Below are 14,406 nucleotides of genomic sequence, written 5' to 3' on the forward strand. Positions count from 1 at the left end.
ATAATTCGTTCCGCAGCATAAAATAACCATACTGTACCATTAAAAAAATGAAAATGGAGCAGTCACCAATTATGCCGGGTAAGGTAGACATTGTAAGGAAGAGATGGAGGAATACTTTCTTCACACATTCATACAGATACAGACTTTATACACATCGCAGCGGATCTCTTTTTATTGTTTTTTAATTAGTCAGATTCAGGAGAGACTTCCGGAGCTTGCAGGGTCAACTCCTCTTGTTCCATTCTTTGTTTTTTGCCTGCTGGCTTCTTAAAAAACATGTCCAAGGTGGTCTGTTTCTCTCTCTTCTTCAACACCTGTCGGAAATGACGGGCAAGGGTGTCATTGTAGAGATCATTGATCCTGGTGGCCTCAGCTCTGTTTGGATAATGAGCGTTAGTAAACTCCTGAAACACTCCCATTCGACAAGAAAGTTGTTGTCAACTTTCACTCCTTCTGATGATTTCTTGCATTGTTTTAATTGAAATCATCTTTCTGTATTTTTAGAAGCCATGATTTGCACAACACTTGAATAAATGTAAATACCCTGAACTGAGGTGATGTACGTAATAAACAAGGAAGCAAGCCGAATCCCAACGGGAGCTCTGTACTTCAGATATACTAATATATTCTAATAACACTAATATATTATAAAAATAGCAGATTGTCATTGGCAACGGCAAAAGAGTGAAAATATTATTCGCACTTGTTCGCAGAAAGTCCATTGTTCGCCTCACGTAACTGCTGAACAGAAAGTCTGTTGTTCGCAGCCAGTCCTATGCTCGAGTCATGTAACGGCCAAACAGAAAGTCTGTTGTTTGCAGTGTCCGTTATTCGAGGCGTACGTTATACGAGGTACCACTGTACTAGGAACCTATTTCCTCAACTCTCAAGACTTTCTCTATTCGTCGATCCACAAATCGAATAACTTCAAAATTGCCTTGGAACTATTTGATCCTATTGGACACCTCTCTCGTTCACTGCTACAAAGCTCACCAAGCTCGTTGCTAACTAGAATTCACCTCGTTCATCTTCACTTGACGTTCAGACTTTATACTGTGAGGTGACGTCACAATTCTGAATGCAATCACTCCCCTCATTTACATACTTATTTGCTAACAATAAACTTTCTCTATTTGTCTGGCAGCCTATTTTCCGACAATACTCGCTAACCTTTTACATTATTCTTTTTGACAATTGTTGGGATGTTTTTATTCTTTAAGGTTTAGTGAGTCCCTAAGTTGTGCTTGTGGGGTCTCCCCCCTTTTTCTTGGTGCGGACTTAGTTTTTTCCGCTCGGGAGCGCACGTGTGTGCGAGTTTTTTCTACAACACTTTTCTCTCGTTGGTGAGTTGGTTTCTCTTCTATTTTTAAGTTTCTAAGGTGAATGGTGAGGAAACCTTCGTCCTAACAAAACATAAGCCCCAAACAAAAATATAATAAAAAGCAAAATAAAAGTAAATAAAAATAATGCTCGGACTTGGTTCCTTACACCATTGACATAACTTTTCATTCTGATGCCTATTTCAAATGAAATAGCATGAAAGCATAAAATCTATACCGTGACCTTGGAACTAAGGATATACGGTGGCTCCATAGGGAACATTAGTGTCCTTGACCTTGTGTTCACAGAACTTGTCTGGAACCATAGAAATCACATTGAAATACTTTGTACAGTGATACCCCGAACTTACGCGATAGGTGGGACCGAGCGATAACCGCGTAAGTCGGAGTATAATTTCGCAATTTGTGTAAAACCCAAATCGGATGTATGTAAACTAATAAATGTTCTCGTTAATCTTATCTCGTCTTTTGATTCGTTCACGGTTACAAGAAATCACCACATAGAGTCTCTCAAGTCTCCGTAGATATAACAAACACAGAAATAAATAACAAAAAATAAATTGTAGCTATGTGTCGATTCCGCGCGACACGTCCGAACATGTAAGCTGAACAGCAGTGTGGGGGGTGAGTAATCAAGAGTTGCGTGCCGCTCAAACAAAAGACGAATCGATGAGATTTGAAAATCGCGTAACTCCGGGTTCGCGTAAGTCGGGGTAGAGTAAGTCAAGATATTACTGTATTCCCCAGTCTAAAGAAGTGAACAATTATTATTCCGCTCATAGAAGTCATCTTGAATTTTGTTTACAACACTTCCAAACTTAGTTCTTATAACAAAGACGCCTTACCAGGCAACACGTTCAGATATCTTAATTTATTACTAAAGTGACTTTCACGTGACAGCATTGTGGATGTGTGGCCGGATGGCCAAGCGGCCAAGGCGGCAGCCTACCACTCTGAGAGACCCGTGTTCTAATCCGAACAGGTCGAAAAATCCCCAAGAATTTTTCGGGGGTGGTGGTCCGTTCGGATATGTCGGGCCCCATCCCTCACTATCCGGCAGCCCCATTGTGGGCCTGGCCAAACCCATAATGGGCTTGCAAAAAGAGGCCTTCCTAGTGCCCACAGGGCGAAAAGAGTTAGAGGAAAAAAAAAAGCATTGTGGATGTGGACCACCACCACGGATTGCCTAATACCCCGTTCGCACACAATCCACGACTCACTTCGATCTCGATTTACCCACAATCTGGATTGTGACTGTCGCTAGTGGAACGTCGTGCTGTTCGCACAGGTAACTCGCTTGAGAAGAACCCGGCTATTACACGCGATGATAAAATTGACATAAGTACGCGGTAAGTCACGAACACCAACAAACAAAATGGGAGTTTTGGTTAGAAATAAATACTTTTTCTTGCCGTATATCTAATAATAGACAGATGTCATCGTCTCTCCAGATGTCTTTTTTATTTTTCTGTCGATAGCCGGACACGTGTTCAGCAGCCATCTTGTATTTTCTCGCGCGCGTGGGATTGTGGGATCTCTCTTATGACTGGATCTAGTTTCAAGAACTCTCTCCAGTCGATCGCGATAGAACCTCGTTTCAGTCGAGATTGAAACGGTCGAGAGCGTTCGCACCAAGGAACTCTCTCCGACCTTAGTCACAATCTAGATCGAAATGCTCGGTGCGAACGGGGTATAACGTATCTTGTGTTGGTTGAAATTGACTAGGAGCCATGTTGTAAGGGGCAGTCGCCATATCGTTTATTTCTACTTTATTGAACTTTGTATTTATCATTGTTATGTTGATTACACTTTAAATCTGAAAAAGATTTAATCTTTGACATATTTTCAAAAGTACGAAAATTAGAACACCTTTTCACAGGTAGGGTGGTTTTATGTTAGTACTTGATGCCCTACCCGACTCAGACGTTTTGGCGGGATGGCCAAGCAATTACGGTGGGTTTCATTTTGATCTCCCAGAGTCTGCTATTCTGGGAGATTCAAGTTCGAATCCGGACGGGTCGAAAAGCCCCAGGTTTTTTCTGTCCGGATACATCAGGCTCCGTCCCTCACCCCCGGCCGACTCATTGTGGGCCTGCCCACACTCACAATGGATTTTCTAAAAAGGCTCTCTTAGTGCCCACCGAGTGGTACTATAAAAAAACTTTGATGTTTTGAGACATATAATTTTCATAAAATATCAGTTGTATATATGTTAGCTAAATAACTATAAATAATAATTTTTAATCTAATAATCTTTAGCAAAATAAAATAAAAATACTGTTGTTTAAAATAATGTATAGCAAATTAATAAAAAATTAGATAGGTTACAGGTGCTTAAATTAATTGTCCCGCGAATGTTGGACGATTAATTTAAGCACATGCAAACAAACTTTTCAATGTTCTAAGCGTCGAAGAGCTAACTGACATCTCGTAAAGCTAAATTTATTTGAACTTTTTGACATTTTAGTTTTATAGTAATATACTCAATGTTCAAACTTTTATAGTAATTTTATTGTAATACACTCCCTTCGAATGCACTAGTAGTGCATTCAAAGTACTTTTGAAACATTTTGTAGTAGTGCTTTGCACTACTTCAAATGTTGATAGAACGTGTCAGTAAAAAGAAGCTTTGCAGGGTGGATAAATATGCTTTGGAGACTGTAAATTACGGATCCCTGCAATAGATGTCCTCAAAATAAAAAAAAATAATTTCTTAAAAACAATAATTCACTTTTGTTCTTACTACTTTAAACCTTAAAACTTTTAAATGTAAATCTCTAAGTAATTATTTCTCCAAAATTTTGAATAAACTTATTCTGTTTATTCAAAATTATAAAATGTAAATAAAATAATGTTTTAATAATATATCTGCATGTTTAATCAGTAGTGGTAATTTCTATTTAATTTAATCAGATCTTTCACAATTAATTTCAAAATTATTTTAAGAATTTATTTGAACTTTATACACTATTTACAAATAATTTATTCCCAAAATATTTATACCTATCTTCTTCATTTTCAAAACAATTTAAATCTGTATATGGTATCTGTAATATAAATATCAATTTTTATTTTACCAAATTAAGATAAGTATACTATTCCAAAGCATATATTTTATTTTTACCTTTACTACTCTGTATCCTAACAACTGCAGATGACGTATCTTCATATTTGTAGTTCCTAGCAGATGTGGCACATTGGAGCATAAATGATGAGGTTGCAGAATTAAAATAGCAATTCTAAATAATAAAAATTGGCATAAATATATTTAAATCATATTTTATTTTTAATTAACTTACCTTTCTACATTCTTTACAGATTTTAATTTTGTTATATCTTTATAACAAATTGGAATATTGTCATTTGTTAACCAGCATTCCATATCTAAGAATATAAAAATAATAATTGATTATATATAATAAATTATATTACATTTTAAAGACTAAAATAAATACTGTTAAATTACATATAATTTATTATATGTTATTTAATACTATCAGGCAGCTAATGCATACATGATATTGTCAGTGTTAAATTCTGTTTATGTTTCAATATGTATCTGTGCACATGTATCCAAAACTTAGACAAACACAATTGCTAGCAATGATAGATACAAAAGTTACTAAATGATCAAGTTGCCAATCAGTGACCTGATTAGTTGGTGATGAGCCTACCATGATGCAAAGTGCCACATGGCACTTTGCATCATGGCAGGCTCATCACCAACGCAGTTCTAGGGGGACATATTCCACACTAATAAGACTCTCTGCATTCATATTAATATGCACTTTTCATCCATTCACCAAAGACTTACTTTACTTGCTTTCATTTGTAAAATCCTGCAAGTTGTGTATTACTCTGTGTTAGATATCAAATAATACAGTTCTTTCCATACTTGTCTGCATTCATCTACAGTTCTCTCTATTCGTGTAAAATGCCATCTGTCCTTAAGTTTTGAACATGTGTGAAGATCAAAAAACTATATATTAAAAAACAATTATTTTAAATTAATTGTATTGCATCGTCTCTCCAGATGTCTTTTTTATTTTTCTGTCGATAGCCGGACACGTGTTCAGCAGCCATCTTGTATTTTCTTGCGCGCGTGGGATTGTGGGATCTCTCTTATGACTGGATCTAGTTTCAAGAACTCTCTCCAGTCGATCGCGATAGAACCTCGTTTCAGTCGAGATTGAAACGGTCGAGAGCGTTCGCACCAAGGAACTGTCTTAGACCNAACTTTAAAAATTAAAATAAAACCACAAAGTAATGAAACAGTGACATTCAACTGCTGTATTTATGGAGCCTGCATATTTTGCATAAATTTGTGCTTTATAATGGAACATTCTGGAAATATTTTACTGTTAATTTTTTAATCTATCTATGGATTAGATAATTATGCTTATATTTGGACATGAGTGTATATATAAATTACTTGCTTAGTCTTAAAAATTCAATTAATCAAAAAATAACACTAACAAGGAGAGGGCCAGATGTTCGGTCTCTGATTCAAATGAAACTTGATGAGCATGTAGCTCCAAATGCAAACAACTCCTTATCCAAATGATAGGACCCACTTCTCAAGCATTTCCAAAAAACAGGCCTTTGAAAATTGAGTGTTTAGCTTATAGTTTTTGGAAGTTTCATTTTTACTTGTAATGGTGATAGCTATGTGGATAAGATGCTTAGTACTAGATCTACAAGAAAACTAAAATTTTGAAGGTTCAAACCTACATCTTGTAGCTCCAATACTCCAATACTTAGCATCTTATCCACATGGCTATCACCATTAAAAGGAAAAATGAAACTCCCAAAATCTTAAGCTAAACACTCAATTTTCAGAGGTCTGTTTTTTGGGTCCTATCATTTGGAAAAGGAGTTGTTTGTGTTTGGAGCTACATGCTCACCAAGTTTCATTCTAATCAGAGACCTAATATCTGGTCTTCTCCTTATAAATAGTAACAATAATAATACATTGGGTTAGCAAATGAAAAGTTTGCTAACCCAATATATTAATTATATAACAAAATCAATTTTACTATAGACTAAATAATATAAAACAAGATATAATTCAGTTAATATTAATCTAATAGAATCATGTTTGCAATCTCCAGAATTTATTTTTTCATCTCATAGAATCAATTTTATTGTTTATAAAAAAAATTCAACAATTGTAGATGATTACAAATGTACTTGTATCTTTCCTTGACAATATTATAACAAAATGACATTAAATCAAACAATGCTAAGTGAAGACTTGCTATACATAAAATTTGAATCCAGATTTGTCATATTTTAGCTCTTGTACTAAATGTAAAAAAAAATTTATTTAAACTTTCTCTGCAATGAGTATATATGAAAGACAATTTACATTAATCTTTTCCTATGACAACATCCAAGAATTTGGTCCATATATCAACTGTTTCCATAAACAAGCTTACAATATATTCTTATATTTTTAAAAATATTTTATAGCATATATTTTATTATAGGTTGCCAGTATTGTTAACGTGCAATTCAATTCTTACCTATTTTGTAATGGTATGGATAATGTATCCTCTTAGTTTTTAAAAATTCAGGTCCACCTAATACTTCTATTAAAGAACATTTCACAATTTCATTCCATTTAGAATAATCATAATGAGCTAGAAAAAAATTCAATAAATTATTTCATTAAATAAATAATTTTTCTTCAATTAAAAATAAACAAAGTAATACTTGCCACTCTCTTCTCTTTCATTTTCAAAATATTGATGAAACCAAGGTACATCTATTTCTGGGCATTCAAGAACTGTACAGCAATTTACATCAAAGAATCTCTGAATAAATTTATTTTGGATATTTGGATTTTCTGATAAAACCATAAATAATTTCTTTTATTTTATGGAAAACTAATCAGTTTTCACTATTAAATAACAAATATTAATCATACCTTCACAAAACTTGTCAAAATTTTTCACAAATTGAATGTTAAAAATTAGCTGTATAATTTCATGCGGAAAATATCCAAGAACAACACAACAATGAGTTAACGATAACAGATTGATATTTTTTAATAAATTATTTTCATCTTTTAATTGCACTATACTAATTTTTATTATATCTTCTAAGTTATCTGGTGTAAAATTAACCAAAGCACACAATTGCAGAAATGATAAAATTATTGGTAATGCAAGTCTTTTTAAATTTTCTTGTATAAAACTTGTGAATATGTGTAATGTCTTTGGAAGATATATCATTTCTCTAGTTAGATAACTGCATGACCATTTTATTGTTTTTAAATCCACAGTGCTTGCCAATCGATCATAAAGTTCTGGTATATTCAAATAATTATTCTCATTTATAAAGTATTTTTGAGGGAAATTTTTAAGAACAACATTTAACTGTTTTAAATTTTGAATTTCATTTTGTCTATGAGATATACATTTTTTTAAATTTTTCAACATTATTTCTGATTGACAATTATATGTAAATGCAGTTTGTGTATTTGAAAAATTTAACTGCTTACTAATAAGGACAATTTCTGAAAGTGAAAACTGAGAAAGATTATGCTTAACATTATTAATTACAAAAGCTGTTGAGTCTTTATGATTTGAAGAAAGAAGATATTGATAAAATATTCCAAGATGTCCAGTGTGAAATACCTTTTTTTCAATTAACTGAAGAACTGTTTCTCTAAGATGAAAATGAAATGATTGATTTTTATACTTAATTTTTGAATACAATTTTAAAACACTTAAAAGACAAGATATTGATCCAGAAAGATCTTGAAGTTTTACTAATACACGATTGCTGAATTTGTCTAAAATATTCTTATCCAGGCAATTATGCAGAAATTTATTACTAGCAGCATGTTTTAAAAGAAGAACGTCAAATTCAGGAATATGTAAAGACAATAAATGCTTTACATTTTCAGTACATCCATCACTCCATCCACAAATATCAAATACATTAAGAAAACTAACAACATCTGAAGCAGAGAGATAACCATTACAAAATATTTCATGTGCTCTTCTTTTAATAATTTCTATAATTTCTTTTGTTGAATAATTATAAAATGTAAGCAAAAATAAAATGTCTCTTAGCTGATGTATATTCAAGGTTTCTATATTGAGAGATAAATTCTTATAAATCTCATCCAAAAAACTGGTATTAATTTTTCCTAATTTATTAAGGAATGTTTCAAGTAAACTAATTAAACTTGATGTTGAAATATTATTTTCATTCTGTTTTATAACTTTTATCACTTTTGTCTGAAGTTCTTCAATAAAATCTGAGGATAAAAAATAAGTAGTATGACATAAGATATCAATCAAGTAATTTAAGTTTACAGGTGTTAATTCATCATTCTTTAAAAGTTTTTCTAAATGATTGCATGTAAGGCTATTAATAAAGATTCCACCTCTTTGTAGCATATTTCCTATTGAAGCAAATAAGGATAGTTCCATTAAATCAAATTTATGACTTCTTTGCAAACATTCTTGTTGTAATAACATACTCAGTACGTGATCACAAGGAAAATGAAGACGTAATAATGAATGTAAACTTATTAAAAGCTCAGTATTAGATAATGAAGCAAAGGAATCTTTTAAGGCATTGCAGATTTGTATAAATTCAGATGATTTTAACAGTGGATAAAAATTTTTTTGAATATCAGTATCAATTTTTGATTGCACCCATAAAATTCTTTCATTATTATAAGCCCAACAATAAGTAGATAGCAACAAATACTGATGTTCTTTTAGAGTTTTTAATGAAAAAGCCAATTCATTTGGTCCAAGACTATTTTGAAAACTTGTTAATAGTAAAACTTCCTGGACTGATTTAGTAAGTTCTAATTTCTTTAAAATTCTTGAGGATGAAAGATTGTCCTTCTGACTAGATGGTTTCACTAACTGAAGTAATAATTGAGCTTTTGCACTATCTCCATTTTCTAAACATTTTGAAAAATGATGTGATATAAAATAGTTCCTTGGAATATTATGTAAAGTTAAACACATCTTATTGAAAGAATACCACTTATTTAAGTATTGTAGCATAGATGAAGTCATTAAAATATTAAATATTTGTGAAAATATCAACTTTATATTCCTGGTAGAATCTGTAAAATAAACAAGAATTTTATTAAACAATTTATAAGATTTTTGTTTTTAATTTAATATTCATTCTGAATACTGAAAAAATGATATATAAAATGTTTCAATAACAAATATGTACTGTACAATAATAAGATTAAATGTTTTAAACATCAAAAACAAAGAAAACACAAAGATGTAGCCAGTCTACTGCCAAATTGCTTAGTAATGATTTAGCCTTAATAGTCTGATAAAGAAATCCAGCTGTTCATTTGATATTCAAAGAAATAACATTATTTTGTTAACAAACAGATTAAACATTTGCAAATATACATACCAAACATTTGTTTACTGAAATTTTTTCAACTACTCCAATTTTTTATTTTCTATTCATCTGGATTGTTTTTGAATTCAAAACTTCTTATAAACTTCTTCAAAAACTAAAAGTTATACTTTATATTTTAAATGCTCTTTTTAAATAATTATTTCTGACTAATAATTTATATTTTCATGTAAATGTAAATGCAAGACACCATGATAGTCTGAACCAAGAAACAAATGAATGTGATGTCGATTGACATAGATCATTGATACTGCTCAACTTCAGACAAGGCTGGTCATTGGAACTGGAACTTCCACAGAGTTTCATGTCCAGGTTGCTAGATGTAATGCAATCTACAGTAATACCACATTACAATAAGCAGCATAAATACAGATATTCTGAAATTACTGAGTTTTAAATGAAATATCATAATCTTAAGCACTCAGTATACTGCATATATATAGGTTGGACCATTTTAATTAATCCAGTGGAATAACTCAAAAAATACACATTCTACAAAAATAATCATTCAGTGAAAAATGTTAGACTTCAAGAGTACCACAAGATAGGACTTGGGTTTCATCGTAGATGGTACTACAATCAGTGGCATTTGAAGTTTCTTGCAGTTGCCACACATTACACACACAAATCTGTGAAATCTATTAAAAAACTCATTAGGGAATGATTATTATTTTGGTGGATTCAAGATCAATGTCTTTTTTTATCACAAGATTTATTGCATTAATATGCTTAATTCTTGTATCAGTTCATTATTTAAAAAAAAAAAAAAAAACTTCAATTCCACCAAATAATAATAGTTTCCTACTGACATTTTTTAGCATTTTTCTTTCTTTTTTTTTCAGAGAATTTCACAGATATCCACAGATTTATGTATGAACTGTATGATGGCTATATAAAACTTTAAACATTCATAACTTGCAATAGGTGCATCTTTTGAAAAATTGTTTTAGATAAAAGTTTGTTTATTTTTTATGTAAATCAGAATATGAAATAAAAAATAGAGGATCCCATTGAAGTAAATGAAGTTGACCCCATTTTCACCATAATTGTAACACTATCTATAGTGAAATCTTGTGGCACCCTCAGTCTGATATTTTTGGCTACATAATTTTTTGTGTAGGATGTGAATTTTTCAAGTTATTCCATTAGATTAATTAAAATGGTCCACCCTACTTATTATAATAAACCAAGTTAATTTAATTTTAGAATTATGTAAATTATGCACTTCTCAAAAGTTAAATTGCAACACCATGAAGGAATATGCAGAGCCACATGTACATTGCAGGACCATAGAGGTGACAAAGATATGATTAAAAGAACAAAAATATGCAAAAGACACTTGTTCATTCAGTAACAAATATGGCTCCAATTGGTAGCTTTACTGGCCACTATACAGCGAGGCATACTATCAATAAAGAGATTAATGGTTGCCTGAGATATCTCTTGCCAAGCTGCATCCACTGCAGTGTGCATGTCATCTACAGCAGCAGCCAAACCTCCCAAACCTCCATACAGTGGACCTGTTTCAGCTACAGGGAGAGGACATCGGATAGAAGATACCAAGACTCCTACCTCTTATATACCAAGACTCCTACTCTTCCATATAGACAATCTTGAAGATACCAAGACTCCTACTCTTCCATATAGACAATCTTGCCAACTCTCCCTTCCACCGAGAGGTATTTAGGGGATCTAGAATTTGTAAAAGTGCTCTCTCTCGAACTAGAAATTAGGTCAGCGACATAGCTACAAAAGTAGTTGCCATATTCTATAAATATTTTAATATAACCACATTTAACCTTAGTAGTAAGTTTGCCTCCTGTAGTTTAGATTTAGTTATTCAATAAATGCTTTGTTATTTTGTTGAACCTGTCTCCTGTCTATCTGAGGAAGCCTGCTGACTTACCGATGCACCCCCCACTTGATTTGCCCTCCTAGCCATCCAACGGACTCAGAGATCAGGTTTTATCAACCTGTTGCAGAGTAAGTGGTCATTTGGGGATTAACTAGTGACCCACTGCTAATCTCACAATATTGATATTCAGTATATCAAAACAAAATTTTGGTATAGCACAGCATTAATACTGTATTGACATATCTTCACAGGATAATTTTTTTAAATCTTAGATTAGAAATGAAATAATTTTTTTCCATATATAAATAAAATAGTTAATTGATTTTTTTACAAAATTATTATTTCTTTTTTTATCTTAAATTTAGCAGCAAATATCACACACAAATCTTTTTCATGCAATTTTTAAAAATCTTTTTGAGATTAAGCAATTTATGACTGAATCATATAAGTAATGTACATTAATTTGAAATGTAACAAGTTTTGACACTTGTTTGGTTTAGTTATGATTTTGCAATCAAGACATGCATAAAAGAGAATTTGTGACTGCATCAAACCATCTTAGGACCAGAAAAGAAAAAGTTATCAAAGAAATCCAGGACAAAACTATATGTGAAAAACAAATACTATACTTTTAAATCTGCAGGTCTGTGTAAAAGGATTCAAAGAAAGAAATTCAACACAAAAAGTGGTTCTATTCTTTTAAGAATTCCTTTCAACTGTTTACTAGTACAAACTTTATTAATTTTTATATCAGTCGTTCTTAACCGGTGTTCGGCAAACCTACCTCGAGTGTTCCATAAAAGATTTTAAAGTTTTTATTTGTGTTTTGGAAATGTCTAGCATGTATGTCTCTATTATAAATAAAATTAAGAGAGAAAACGTTGGTGTATAGTTAATAAACAAATACCGAACATAAATTCATCACCATAATAACAATACTTTAATTAGGTTCTTCCATTATTATTGGTCATTTAAAAGTCATTTAACACGAACTATATAGTTTTGAATAAAAGTAATTCTTCCGTGCTTTAAGGATCTAATATACTCACCTACTCATCACAATCTTCTGGGGCAACTTGGACCTTGGCTACGAGGCTTCCGCGATCACAATCTTCCCATGCTTGCTTGCTTGTTTGGCCGCCCTCTGGCGGGATGGTTGGGCGTTAGCTACCTTGCGTGTATATTAGGGTTTCTTATTTCCCGGGAAATTTGCCTCCAGCGGGATTACGGGAAAAATAATTTCTTTTCCCGGGATCCCGGGAAATTCCGGGATGAGATAGTAAAATAGAATTTTATATGAATAAAAAAGATCATACAGGAATATCATAAATTTGAATAATTTAATTTATTTTCTAGTAAGTAACTAAAAGTGTAGGGCCAATCTCACCCATACGGACACGTTAGGCTCAATTAATTTATGTTCTCCTACATTATAAGATGAAAGTAAAATAAAGCGTTTCATTGGGAGTTTTAATGATTACGAAAAAAAATACTATTTTATTTCTAAAGATGAAATAAAAAATAAACTAAAGTGCGATGAGTGATATTTACTTTCAGCGAGTGCTCCGCTGTTCAATGATGCGCAAACACAATACATAGATATTACATGAACTAACAAGTAGAGACTTGTAAAACATAGGTAATAATATGCAGCATGAAACCTCAAAATTTCTCTCTTAGGTGAGTCTTCAAGATGCAACTTTTCGTATAATAAATAATAGAAAGAAAACCTGACATGATAAATTATTATTGAAATGCGAGATTTCCCGGGAAAATAAAATTTCTCGGAATTTTTCTCGTAGCGAATAAACGGCGGGAATCCCGGGAAAACGGGATCCCGGGAAAGAAACCCTAGTGTATATGTATTATTGGATAAGTAGTGGGGGGGGATCGGGCGGTCACCACTAGTTTTAGTAGATTTTTTTTTTATATTCGTTGAAAAATGTTGTTAGGGCTGCTACGCATATGTTCGTTAAATTTAGATTTAGGCAATCGCTGATGTGTTTGAGAATCTTTTTCCGGATGTTGTCGAATTTGCAGCATCTGTCGAGGCGATCGGAGAAATAGTTGCATTTGTTGTTGATAGAGAGATTGCGGGTTTGGAGAGAGGTGATTAGAGTGCCAGTCCCGTCTTGTGGAACAGGGTTTCTGTGTGGCGATCGGTTCAGACAGTCGTTCTTTTCAGAGCCGTAACTAGCCATTCCTGTGCAAGAATTTGCATTTAGGCCCCTTAATTTATTTGGTTTTGGGAAAATAATAAAACAAATACATTACAATAGATTTTTAATAACATTTATTTTAATTGAATTTTTCTGACTTTCATTTCAGCAAATTGATTAATTACACCATCATAATTAATATTTTTAACGATATTGTATTCTATTGAAATAATAGAAATATTGGATAATCGCTCTTGTCCGATAGTTGATCTTAAATAATTTTTTATTAAGTTTAACTTGCTAAAACTTCTCTCGCACGAAGCAATAGAAACGGGAAGAGTTAGAAATATTCGAAGAGCGACATTGATATTTGGGTAAGACTCAATTAAACCAAAATCATGAAGAGCCTGTAGAATATTAAGCGGAGATGCAGTTTCTATATTTTGTATAAGAGTCGTTACTTCAAAATTAAAACTTTCAATTTCACTTGTGAATTCGTACTTTTTTAAATCTTTGCTATATTTAATAGCGAGATCTGCAGCCGATTTTTTTAAATCAGCAAACTCATGCATTGTAAAGACCAGCCACAGCGAAAGCAAAAATCGTCACAGATAGTTTTCATTTTTTCATAACGCCA

At 32.2% G+C, this 14,406-nt stretch overlaps 1 protein-coding gene across 1 annotated transcript; it reads right to left on the reverse strand.

The window, feature by feature from the left end:
- Positions 1 to 1,570: 1,570 nt before the first annotated feature.
- LOC111632148 (FAST kinase domain-containing protein 1, mitochondrial-like) lies at positions 1,571 to 12,760 on the reverse strand. The gene is made up of 8 exons (XM_023376521.1): positions 12,660 to 12,760; positions 7,270 to 9,438; positions 7,060 to 7,188; positions 6,866 to 6,982; positions 4,640 to 4,724; positions 4,465 to 4,579; positions 4,333 to 4,387; positions 1,571 to 1,635 (listed from the first exon to the last, which is right to left on the reverse strand). Exons 2-8 carry the CDS (start codon positions 9,386 to 9,388, stop codon positions 1,571 to 1,573), a joined length of 2,685 nt encoding a protein of 894 aa, XP_023232289.1. The 5' UTR covers positions 9,389 to 9,438; positions 12,660 to 12,760.
- Positions 12,761 to 14,406: the final 1,646 nt, after the last annotated feature.

Source organism: Centruroides sculpturatus, unplaced genomic scaffold (genome assembly GCF_000671375.1).
Source record: "Centruroides sculpturatus isolate CEXI.00-Female unplaced genomic scaffold, Cexi_2.0 scaffold616, whole genome shotgun sequence".
Taxonomy (NCBI): Eukaryota; Metazoa; Arthropoda; class Arachnida; order Scorpiones; family Buthidae; genus Centruroides; species Centruroides sculpturatus.

Coding starts and splice junctions, on each gene's coding strand:
- LOC111632148 (XM_023376521.1), bottom strand. CDS start 9,388: ATGACTTCATCTATGCTACAATACTTAAATAAGTGGTATTCTTTCAAT. Junction 7,189..7,269: donor TTTTGACAAGTTTTGTGAAG/GTATGATTAATA, acceptor TGGTTTTATCAG/AAAATCCAAATATCCAAAAT. Junction 1,636..4,332: donor AGAAGATAGGTATAAATATT/TTGGGAATAAAT, acceptor CTATGGTTCCAG/ACAAGTTCTGTGAACACAAG.